Here is an 11876-nt window from a genome sequence, read left to right on the forward strand (position 1 = left end):
TGGGAAGGCACATATTGGATTCCTATCCAGAACTCTGCTTGACTGGAATATAAACAGGAAGCACAATTCCAGGGTCTCTGCCTTTGGAGGACTTATAATTGAATTGAAAAAGCAATGGCATAGAGAATGTGTGAGGAAATGACACAAGGCAGTTCTCCTGCATGAGCTGTAACTAAAGCTAAGAATACTCCCTGTCTCTTAAGTTCTGCAGGTAACTCACTAGTTAGTGCAGATTTTGCACTGAACCATTCTATCTAAATTTTAAATTTCTAATCCACATTCCCAAACCTCCTTGGATGAACAGCACTATTATTATTATGCATTTTGATCTTGTGGGGGAGTGTTATGTTAATTAGATTATTATTAATGTGGAACTTGGCTTTCCAGGTTTAGATGACATTTTTCACAAAGGTATAGCTTGTTTTAAATTACATGCCAATAACCTCTGCCTTCTGGGTTCCCTTTTCTCCAACTCAGAATTTGGGGGAAGAATATCATGAATCCTTCATATACCAATATTTGAAGTATAGCTAGCTACTGTTTTGATTTTATCTGCTGTGGGCTGTTCTGTATCACATTATGTACTTGAATCATGGGCTTTGGTGATTGAGAGAACAGAGTTCATGTTCTGGTTCTACAACTTACTAACTGTATAAACTTGGGCAAGCTGTGTATCTCCTCTGAGGCTTAGTTCCCTCATCTGTAAAATGGGGAAAAGAAGTCCTATTTGTCAAGGTGGTTGTGAGGAGTAAAGCAATGAACCTAGAAAAACATAGTATAGTGTCTGGTGCAGAGTGGGCAGTCAATAATTGTAATAATTACTGAACACTTAACTATGTACCGGCAGCGTGCTATGGGTTTTACACACATTATTGTATTTAACCCTCAAAACAACCCTGTGATCATTTTGTCCACTTCATGGAGAAGAAACAGAGGCACAGAGAAGTTATGGAACTTATTTAAGAACACAAAGCAAGGTAGTAGCAGAGTTAGGGTTTGAATTCAGGACCACAGGAGTTGAATCTAGGCCATATGGGCCACCAGAGCCCATAATCCTAACCATAGCCATAAGAAATAGTGACCATTCTTATTAAGATTATTCAGTTGAAATACAAAATGTTTGATTTTTTTTCTTATGTTTTTGTTTAAATGCTGTGAAACAACTGCTCTGATAACTGGATGCATTGACTTGCCTGGTTCTTTTGTCAGCATAAAAGCAAAGCTTCTATAAGACGTCTCGCGTTATTTGGAAAAAGACAAATTACTTCCTAAAACCTGGTAACAGAAGCAGGCTAGTGATATGTACATAAAAAATCCCTGGGTTCCCTAGGTATAGCAAACTTCATTTTTAATACAATTAGAGATAATAAATTAAATGTATAAGCTGAAAGATTAAAAAATATAAAAAGGTAGGATTTGGAATGGAGATTATGCTTTGAGCCTTTATAATCAGACTGACAAACTATCACTTATTAACCTGGATGCCAGATTGATACATACCTTATCTTAAACAATCATGATAAACAATGCATTGATTTACCTTTTATCTTTTGCCAGCAATGGCAAAGTAATCTGTAGACTTGACATGATGCGTTTCTACTAGAAAGGCTGCACTTACATGCTCTATTCATTTTAAATGGGAGAAAATTCATTGTCTGTCATTTCCTTATGAGAAATAGGCAACTAAGGAATGTTATTTCATTAAGACTGTCACTGAGACACAATGCTGATGTCAATAAGCATTTCTGTATATGTTCTCCTTGCCGAAACCGTGTTGGCATGTCCTCGTTTGTTTGCAGAAGTTGAGTGGCAAAAAAATCTCAAACATAAAACTTACAATGCCACTGTCATTAGCTAGAAAAAGAAATGGCAGAGAAAAGGGAGAACTGTAGAGGTTAAAATCTCTTTGGAGGCCGGGCGTGGTGGCTCACGCCTGTAATCCCAACACTCTGGGAGACCAAGGCAGGAGGATTGCTCAAGGTCAGGAGTTCGAGACCAGCCTGAGCAAGAGCGAGACCCCTTCTCTACTTAAAATAGAAAGAAATTAGCTGGACAACTAAAAACATATAGAAAAAATTAGCCGGGCATGGTGGCACATGCCTGTAGTCCCAGCTACTCAGGAGGCAGAGGCAGAAGGATTGCTTGAGCCCAGGAATTTGAGGTTGCTGTGAGCTAGGCTGACACCACGGGACTCTAGGCTGGGCAACAGAGTGAGACTTTGTCTAAAAAAAAAAAAAAAAGTTTACTAAAATTATAAAAAAAAAAAAAATCTCTTTGGAGAAGCTCCCCAAGGAGGATGCCTGTATTGGCTACTCTCAGCCCCAGTGCACTAGGCAGGAAAGACAACTTTGGACGTTTCCACCCACACCAGACTTTCTCTATTCCACAAATGAATTTTGCTTCCTCCCACCTTGGGGCCTTTCAACACCTACTCTTTCTCCCTGGAATGCTCTTTCCACAAATCTTGCCCTAATCCTGGCACATCCTTCAGATCACTGCTTAGAGAAGTCTTCCTCAACCTCCTAGACCTGCTTGGGTCCTTTGTCCTTTTTTTCCATTGGCAGGCAAGAATTCTACACTGAACCACCAATGCAAGTCTTTTTTTCATTGGGATCAAACATTGTCATTGTTTGTAATCGTATATTTGTGTAATGCACCATGCTAGCAGCTCCATGGGGTGGGGAACCAGACCTGGTTTTAGGCACCATTGTATCCCCAGGGTTTGGTGCGGTGCTGGATACCTAGTAGGTGCTCAAGAATTATCTAAAGGGAATCTGAGCACCCACTGCTTGGTCAGCGCTGCTGCTTCTATGAAATAAGGTCATAGAGCTTTTATCTCTTGTCCAGATTATTTGTGCCAATGACATATGACTTCGATTGCACACTTGACTGGTGCAAAGCAATGCTTTCCTCAGGCTTCACAACAATTTTGTTTGGCATAACCTGGGCTTGGTTTACAGCCCCTGAGATTACCAGATTAGCAGTGAGAAGCTGAATGTAGGGAACCATTCATCAGTTTTTTTTTTTTTTCAGCACACAGGGGCACCTTTAAGAAGGCTTGGCTGGATGGCAGAGTTGGCATTTGGCCTGATTTTCACTGACATGCACATGTTCTGTGCCATTCCAGTTCAGGATCCACACCCTCATGCATGTCCACAGTTAAGGAAAATTCTGATACTCTTTTGTCTCCCACTCCAGTAACAGTATTAGTATGGAAGTGAACAAAAAAGACATTACAATAGGTAGAGCCTGTAATGAAGTGCAAAAATGTTTCCTAATAAATCAAAATGCAGATGTTAAATTATTTGTGATGTCCCTCATGGCTGACAGTGATCCTGTTCCACATTGTGAATGGAAACTGCAAGTCTGAGAAAAAAGCTGAAAACCACCCAGAGAGGGGACTCTGAGGGCCACCTAGGACCAGCCTTGCGTCTCCACACCCTGCCCTCGAACGCCAGGAGCAAGCCTTCTAAAGGGCTTCTCTGTTTCCTTAATATTTTACTTCCTGGATCTGGAATCTTTACAAAACAAACTGGAATCTGGCATCAATTCGCCACTCTTTTAATAACTCCGATACATCTGGGAGTGCCCCATTACTTGGGCATTTTGACAACTCTATTTCAAAGAAAGGTGTTTATTTGTTGAGTTTTTGATCAAAACAAAAAAGTCCAAATGCTTAACAGTAGGGACCACGGTAGAGCTTTGCATTAACTCCCACATCGTCCCCTCCCCCCAGCACAGTACCTTGCTCAGTAAACACCTTTAGAATTTCTATTTGTCCCTACTTTTCTGTCATCTCTTCTTGCCTCCAGGAAGGATACTGTGGCTTCTCTTATGCCTGTGCTTAGGTGGCTGGCTGCGTGCCAACCTGATCACTCCACCCATAATGTAGGTCTGGAGAGCCCAAGAACTCAAATTCTCCCTTTACGCTGGGGAGGGGTCATGTCCCTGACGGCCCCTTCACCCTTGCCCTTAGGAAGCCCTGACCTCAGCTTTCCTCTCCTCAGAAATGCCAAAGAGAGGAGATGAAATTGGCGAAGGCGACCTGATTCTTCCCTAGTGGGCGGTCAGGTTCCCAGTCCTCAAGAACTGTTCACTTTCCGGAACTGGGTTTTCCTGAGGGCATGATGTAGCGACCAGTGGGTACTGAACTTGGATTCAGAAGACCCGGTTGCAAGTTTGGACACAACCACTTACCAGCTGCGTAACTGCAGGCAAGTCACTTTAGCTTTCTGAACTTACTACCTATTCACAGGGTGGCTGGCTTGAAATGAATGCGCCTTGATTTTATTCCATTATCTGCGCTGCCCATATTTAAGGGTTTGTACTTAAAGAGACACACTTAAAAAAAAAAAAAAAAAAAAAGGTTACAGTAAGTATCTACTGACCCGTTTCCAGCGGAGGTTCAGCAAAGGCCTCCCAGGGCTGGCCGCAGGCACCCATCGGGAGCCTGCCCGGCCTCTCTGCAGCTGCCGATTGCCCCTGCCCCCACCCTATTCCCTGCGCACCACGGACTTGACGTAGCGCAGCTCTTACGGGAGGTGTGAGTCGTTGGAAAGCTCCGAAGAATTTCAGAGGGTCAGTCGCTCCCATTTACTCTAACGTGCTTTCAAGACTCCTTGGGGCCCCCTCCGCCATCTGACTCTATTGGCCTCCCCCTCCGGGAAGGGTGGCAGCCGCAAACGGCGTGGTTCCCCCTCGACGGGGCCGCCCCCGGCCGGCGTCTTGCCCTCCGTGCCCTGCTCGCCCGCCACTCGGGCGTCCAGGAGCTCCCCCTCCGGGCGGCGTGCGGCGACCGCCGGCGGGGTTGGCGGCAGCGCCAGCCGCAGGACTGCCGGGGCAACTCGCCCGCCCGCCCACGTGCGCGGAGAGGAGCGAAGCTCGAGCAGTCGCCGGTGGGTGCCTCACCTCGGGCACCGGCGGGGGCCGTAACCCGAGCCCCACCGCCGGGATCCACATTTGCATAATTCGGCTTCCCCCCCTTCTTTCGGATTCAGGGCTGGAGATGCGAGTCGGGCTCCCCTCCGAGGCGTCGTCTTGCCCATGGTCAGCGCGGGGGCCGCGGGACCCGCCGGAGCGCAGGCGGAGCGGGCTGGCACACGTGGTAAGAGCGCAGCTTTCTTTTCTTATTTCTTCTTTTTTAAGAAACGGGACTTTGCACGTTTTTGCTGGGCGTGAGGTACCTACACGGGTGCTAACCTTGCTATTTCTTTCCTTTACCCTTTTATTTTTATCCCCAATTGGAAAAGAGCGCGCAGTGCGAGCGAAAAACTTTCCCAAATTTGCTCTGGGCGCTTGAAGCCAGAGAGATGGCAGGCCGCCAGCGACCAGCTTTTTCGGCGGGCAGGGGGAGAAGCAGCGCTCAGGTGGAGGAGCAGAGGCGGCTCCCGGCCGCCCCGGAGCCCCTGACGGCGGCGGTCCGGACCGGGTGGGAGTTGGCGCACTGGCGGCGGCCGCGGCAGGTGAGCGGCTGGAGAGCCGCCTGCAGCTCCGCGCTCCCTCCACGGCGTGGCGCTGTGGCTCCCGCCCGCCCTAAGCCCCAGGAGGCTGGGGCGCTCCGGGCCAGGGGTGGGAGAGGGACGCGCCAGTGAGGTTGCCCCTGCGCTCTATCCCTGGCCTCCTCAGCTTTGGAGCGAGAAAGGGCCGGGGCAGCTCGCAGCCTGCTCAAACGACCACAGGCTAGGCAGGCGGCGGCGCGCCAGGCCTGGGGACCCGGGACCAGCCTCCAGTGGGGCCCCGGGCCAGCCCCGGAGCGGGCTGAGGCGCGGTGGGAGGTAGGGGCGGGCGTCCAGCAAGCCAGAACCTGCCGCTCACTGGAGCTTTGAAAAGTTTTTTAAAAATGCTTTGGGAGCTAAACAGAAAGGTTTCCACTGGGGTCTCTCTTTTTACTCGCAAAGGGAAACGCGTGTGGAGTGATGGCGGCTTGAAACTGGCGTTAGAGACGCTGTTTGATGTCACTCGCGACCGCGCTGGGCTCATCGAGGTGTCCCTTGGCAAGGGAGAGGGAGAATATTCCTCCTAGTGTTGTGTATTATGGCCCGAGTCCGGGCAGGGCGCACCCCTAGAGCGTGGGCTGTCGGGGATCGGGGGCATTCTGTGGCTCCCGGACAAGCAGTGAGGCTGCGGACAGCGGACGCAGAGCGTCCTTCCCCGCGAGCCCGGGCACCGTGTGGGCCAGGCGGGCGCTCGGGCGCACACTGTCAACAGGGAGGTGTGTAGCGTAAGGTGTGCGAGTGGGTGTGTGAAGAGGGCAGCGGAGGCGGGAGTGTGTAGCGGAAGTGGAGCGAGTGTGTGTGAGTGTGTTTGTGTGTGTGTGGCGGGGCAGGGTGAGTGTCCAAGCCTCCATCTGGACGCCCCCACGCAGCCGTCCGCCCAGACGCGCCGGGAAGGGCGCCCGCTCCGCGCAGCAGCTGAAGGGGGGCGGGGAGCGCGCGGGCAGAGGAAGGAGGGTGTCTCCGACTGAGGATTTCTCTCGAAGCGCCCCCCAGTTATTCTACTTCTCCTAGGGTCGGGTCTACTCCCCCAACCCCAAGGTGCCCAAAATACTTAAACAAACAAACAACCCAAACCTGTTCCATTTTCGCTCCTGTATAAATAGAACAGACTTTCCAAAAAAGCAATACCACATTCACTCTTATCACCAGCCACTTCTTTCCACCAAGTAATTCAGAAAAAAGCAGTCAGCTTCCGTGAATGCATGTAGCTTTTTTTTTTTTTTTTCTTTCTTCGCTGTCTTCTTTTGCTTGCGGTTTTGAGCTGCCAAGAAAGTGAGTAGGGGTTTGACTGTAGTGTCTCGGCTCGGCTCGGTTTCTTTCCGAAGTTTAATTTTCCGGAATGGCTCCCAAACAAGGGCTGGGGAGGCGGAGCCGCGGGCACCGGATCTTCGCCTTTTTTGGAAAGTCCCGGAGAACCGGAATTCCTCCCCGCCCCGGGAGGCCAAGCCGCAGCCCCGACCCGCTCGCTCTCCTGCAGTGGCCGCAGCGGGGTCCGTGAAGCCCCGCTCCCCGCCGAGGCTTGTGCCCAGGACCCGGGCTGCGACTCCGGCCGCGCGCCTCGGACCCCCGCGGATCCCCTCCGGCTGCCAGTCGGGAGTCGCGAGCCCGGCGGAGCCCGTATGCAAATCAGCCATGTGACGGCAAAAGCCGCCTGGCCCAGCCCTGTTCCTCAGTCCATATATGGGCAGCGACGTCACGGGCAGTGAAGACCTGCCCATAAATACTTAGAGCAACACTTTCCGTCTAACTGAGCGAGCAGCAATTGATTAATAGCTCGGCGAGGGGACACACTGACTGTTATAATAACACTACACCAGCAACTCCTGGCTTCTCAACAACCGGAACACAGGAGAGAGTCAGTGGCAAATAGACATTTTTCTTCTTTCTTTAAAAAATAATCCAGCAACTTGTTTGCTAGTTTTATTTCTGTTGGATTTTTTCTTTTTATTTTTTTGGTGGTTGTTTTTAAGTGTGGAGGGCAAAAGGAGATACCAATCCAGGCTCAGTCCAACTCCTCTCCAAAACGGCTTCTCTGACACTCCAGGTAGCGAGGGAGTTGGGTCTCCAGGTTGTGCGAGGAGCAAATGATGACCGCCAAGGCCGTAGACAAAATCCCAGTAACTCTCAGTGGTTTTGTGCACCAGCTGTCTGACAACATCTATCCGGTGGAGGACCTCGCCGCCACGTCGGTGACCATCTTTCCCAATGCCGAACTGGGAGGCCCCTTTGACCAGATGAACGGAGTGGCCGGAGGTAAGCCGCGTGTCTCCTTCGCAGGCCGGGATCTGCGCGGCCGGGAGGTGGTGGGTGGGGTGCAGTGGGTGTGTGGGAATCGGAGGAGAGGATTGGGGCTCGAGGTGGACAGTGCTGACTGCACTGGCTTTGAAGACTGGAAATAGGTGCAGGGAGAGCCCGCGAGAGCAGGGACCAGGGAGCTGGAGCTGGGCGCGCGGGCAGATGTGCCAGGTCGCCAGCAAACCGCGGTGCGTGCGCCCCGGCGCGCCCAGCCCCGGGCGAGCGCAGGGATGGAAGTGGAAGAGGCGCCCTTTCGGGCTTCCAGGTTTGCGCGCAGGCCCTTGCGGCGGCGCTGCGACCTCCCGTCTCCCGGGATAGGGGCAAAGTGACAGTAAAGTTCGGGATTACCGGGGAGAGCTACGCGTCTGGAGAGCCGAGCAGCGGAGAAGCGCCAGAGGAAAGCGTCCATAGCACCCTCCCTGGCAGAGCCGACTCCAAGAAAATCTCGGAGCGCTCTCCTCCTGTGGTCTGGAGGCGCGCCCCCACCTGCGCGCCGCCCGCGAAGTTGAGGGGGTTAGCGAGGCGGGGGCTCCGGCCGGCGGAGGCAGGGAGTAGGCGGTGGAGGAGGGCGGGCAACGGCGGGAAGCAGCCCCCGGACTGCGGAGGGAGGCCCGCGGAGGCACCGGCGCCGCCGGTTTCCTTGGCGATGCTGTGGAAAGTCGTCTCCCGCGGCCCCCGCGCCTTCCTCGAAGCCCGGCCACTGGCCTTGGGCTGAGGCGGAGACGCGCGAGTGTCGGGCAAGACTCAGAAGGTTGGGAGGGAAGGGAAACCTACAGACTCCTTTCTCTCCCGGTTCCCTCCTGCAGCCATCAGCTGAAGCGCAGCGGGAGGGGAGGGAAATCACCGACCCCTCTTCTCGGGCTCCCCTCTCGGTTTGGCACCTTTGTGGCACTAGCTTGGATGGGTTGATTCTTGGGTGGTATCTGTTCTGGTGCTCCAGTCTTGGGATCCCCCAGGCAAAAAAGAGGGAGAAAAGTTCCAGGCAGAAGAGGAATTTTTTAATATTGTGCTATTATTGGGTGTTTTTATTGGGGACTAGAGCTACAGATGGCTGGGGTGGGGGTGGTTGGGAGGAGATCATTCTGCTTTCCTGGAGGTAGTTCTTGAGTCCCAGACTGTCACTGGTTGCCACAGTGAAATCTTAGGCTAGCCTATTCTTACTGTCTCTTGGTCTCAATTTCTGCACCCTTTGGACTTTGCCCCAGCTCTACAGTGTTGGGATCCTGGGCCTTGGGAGTGGACCCATGTGAGAGGGGGTGAGAAGGGATTGTTGGCTGAATTCTCATTGCTCCACCTCCAATCTGCCTTTTCCCTTCCCAGATGGCATGATCAACATTGACATGACTGGAGAGAAGAGGTCTTTGGATCTCCCATATCCCAGTGGCTTTGCTCCTGTCTCTGCACCCAGGAACCAGACCTTCACTTACATGGGCAAGTTCTCCATTGACCCCCAGTACCCTGGTGCCAGCTGCTATCCAGAAGGCATCATCAATATTGTGAGTGCAGGCATCTTGCAAGGGGTCACCTCCCCAGCTTCGACCACAGCCTCGTCCAGCGTTACCTCTGCCTCCCCAAACCCATTGGCCACAGGACCCTTAGGTGTGTGCACCATGTCCCAGACCCAGCCTGACCTGGACCACCTCTACTCTCCACCACCGCCTCCTCCTCCTTATTCTGGCTGTGCAGGAGACCTCTACCAGGACCCCTCTGCATTCCTGTCGGCAACCACCACTTCCACCTCTTCCTCTCTGGCCTACCCACCTCCTCCTTCCTATCCATCCCCGAAGCCAGCCACGGACCCAGGTCTCTTCCCCATGATCCCAGACTATCCTGGATTTTTTCCATCTCAGTGCCAGAGAGACCTACATGGTACAGCTGGCCCTGACCGCAAGCCCTTTCCCTGCCCCCTGGACACCCTGAGGGTCCCCCCTCCACTCACTCCACTCTCCACCATTCGTAACTTTACCCTGGGGGGGCCCAGTGCCGGGGTCACAGGACCAGGGGCCAGTGGAGGCAGCGAGGGACCCCGGCTGCCTGGCAGCAGCTCAGCCGCAGCCGCTGCTGCCGCCTATAACCCACACCACCTGCCACTGCGGCCCATTCTGAGGCCTCGCAAGTACCCCAACAGACCTAGCAAGACGCCAGTGCACGAGAGGCCCTACCCGTGCCCAGCAGAAGGCTGTGACCGGCGGTTCTCCCGCTCCGACGAGCTGACACGGCACATCCGAATCCATACCGGGCACAAGCCCTTCCAGTGTCGGATTTGCATGCGCAACTTCAGCCGCAGTGACCACCTCACCACCCACATCCGCACCCACACCGGTGAGAAGCCCTTTGCCTGTGACTACTGTGGCCGCAAGTTTGCCCGGAGCGACGAGAGGAAGCGCCACACTAAGATCCACCTGAGACAGAAGGAGCGGAAAAACAGTGCCCCCTCCTCATCGGTGCCGGCCCCCTCGACGGCCTCCTGCACTGGGGGCACGCAGGCTGGGGGCACCCTGTGCAGCAGCAACAGCAGCACTATTGGCGGAGGGCCGCTGGCCCCTTGCTCCTCTCGGACCCGGACACCTTGAGAAGAGACTCAGGCTGACACACCAGCTCCTTGAGGTCCCGTAGGCCCTTGGTCCACTTGAGCTGCACGACAAACACTACCACCCTTCCCTGCCCCTCCCTCCCTTTGTTGGGCAGAGGGCTTTGGTGGAGCCCAGCACTGCCCCACTGTCCTCTTGGAAGCCAGTCCTTCCTAAAACTTGTCCCATTTTAGTCTCTCTTAGGTGAGTTGACTATCACCCCAAGGCAATGGGGAGGTCAGAAGGGGGTTGGAGGGGTTCTGGCCAACAGGGCTGAGGTCCCACCCTGCTTTAAAGGGTTGTTTGACTAGGTTTTGCTCGCCCTTCCCCTTATTTCAACCCATTACAGGTTTTTGATCATGGATGCCAGAGTTGATCTGAGACTTTGTCGGCAGTAGGTTGGGAGATGCTGATTCCTTCAAGCGGGGACAGCAAAAAGACATGCAAAACTGATATGCACTTTATGGCTTGGGACTGATTTGGGGGAATACTGTACAATAAGTGAAGCATGGCCTTTATGCCACATTCTGTGGCTCTAGAACAATGAATCAAAGCTTATCTAGTCATGTCAACCCTTTAAGCAATATGTATTATAAACTCAGAGAACAGAAGTGCAATGTGATGGGAGAAGCATAGCAATATCTGCTCCTTTATGAGTTGTTTGAGAAACATAGACTATTTTTTTCAGTGTATATCCACTCATATTTTGTGTATTTCCGATGTACACTGTTCTCCAAGTTCAGAACCTTTGGTAAAAAAATGTAAAGCATTTATGATCTCTTGAAATGGGTCAGAGATTAACTTATTTAAGGGGGATGTACATATATTCTCTGAAACTAGGATGCATGCAATTGTGTTGGAAGTGTCCTTGGTGCCTTGTGTGATGTAGACAATGTGACAGGGTCTGCATGTAAATGGGTTGCCTTACTATGGAAAAAAAAAATTACTCCCTGGGTTTAGTATGGCTGTATATTTCTGCCTATTAATATTTGGAATTTTTTTTAGAAAGTATATTTTTGTATGCTTTGTTTTGTGACTTAAAAGTGTTACCTTTGTAGTCAAATTTCAGATAAGAATGTACATAATGTTACTGGAGCTGATTTGTTTGGTTATTAGCTCTTAATAGTTGTGGAAAAATAAATGATCTATTCTAACGTAAAACCACTAACTGAAGTTCAGATAATGGATGGTTTATGACTATAGTGTAAATAAATACTTTTCAACAATATTTTTGCTGCAGAAATCATTTCTGAAATACTTGATGGGAATTAAATAGTCAGCCAACACTTGTGGGACTGTTAAAAAACGGCACTAAGTACTAGTGGGTTAAAGTGCTTTGACCAAGCCAAGACCTCCAAGTTTTCTTTGCTAGCCTGTGGACACCACCCCTCTCACTCCAAAGCAATCTCCATTCATAATCAAACAGTAGCATTCTGGGGATTTCCCCCATGCATTAGTGTAAAAGTGGGGAGGCGTTGTTTTGACTCATTGTTCCGTCCTCTGTAACAGCCTATAG

At 51.6% G+C, this 11876-nt stretch overlaps 1 protein-coding gene across 5 annotated transcripts; it reads left to right on the forward strand.

Annotated features, from left to right (window-relative positions):
- Window positions 1-4517: 4517 nt before the first annotated feature.
- On the forward strand, window positions 4518-11588 carry EGR2 (early growth response 2). 5 transcript variants are annotated; one of them, XM_069460151.1, is made up of 4 exons: window positions 4518-4578; window positions 4998-5104; window positions 7540-7748; window positions 9111-11588. In XM_069460151.1, the coding sequence occupies exons 3-4, from the start codon at window positions 7580-7582 to the stop codon at window positions 10361-10363; spliced, it is 1422 nt and encodes a 473-aa protein (XP_069316252.1). In that variant the 5' UTR covers window positions 4518-4578; window positions 4998-5104; window positions 7540-7579; the 3' UTR covers window positions 10364-11588. The 5 variants fall into 5 exon arrangements, with proteins under 5 accessions (XP_069316252.1, XP_069316251.1, XP_069316254.1 ...); XM_069460150.1 differs by lacking the exon at window positions 4518-4578 and having other exon boundaries at window positions 4892-5104; window positions 7640-7748; XM_069460153.1 differs by lacking the exons at window positions 4518-4578; window positions 4998-5104 and adding an exon at window positions 7241-7539 and having other exon boundaries at window positions 7640-7748.
- Window positions 11589-11876: the final 288 nt, after the last annotated feature.

Source organism: Eulemur rufifrons, chromosome 28, assembly GCF_041146395.1.
Source record: "Eulemur rufifrons isolate Redbay chromosome 28, OSU_ERuf_1, whole genome shotgun sequence".
Classification (NCBI taxonomy): Eukaryota; Metazoa; Chordata; class Mammalia; order Primates; family Lemuridae; genus Eulemur; species Eulemur rufifrons.

Coding starts and splice junctions, on each gene's coding strand:
- EGR2 (XM_069460150.1), top strand. CDS start 5,006: ATGCGAGTCGGGCTCCCCTCCGAGGCGTCGTCTTGCCCATGGTCAGCG. Junction 5,105..7,639: donor GGAGCGGGCTGGCACACGTG/GTAAGAGCGCAG, acceptor TTTGTGCACCAG/CTGTCTGACAACATCTATCC. Junction 7,749..9,110: donor GATGAACGGAGTGGCCGGAG/GTAAGCCGCGTG, acceptor TTCCCTTCCCAG/ATGGCATGATCAACATTGAC.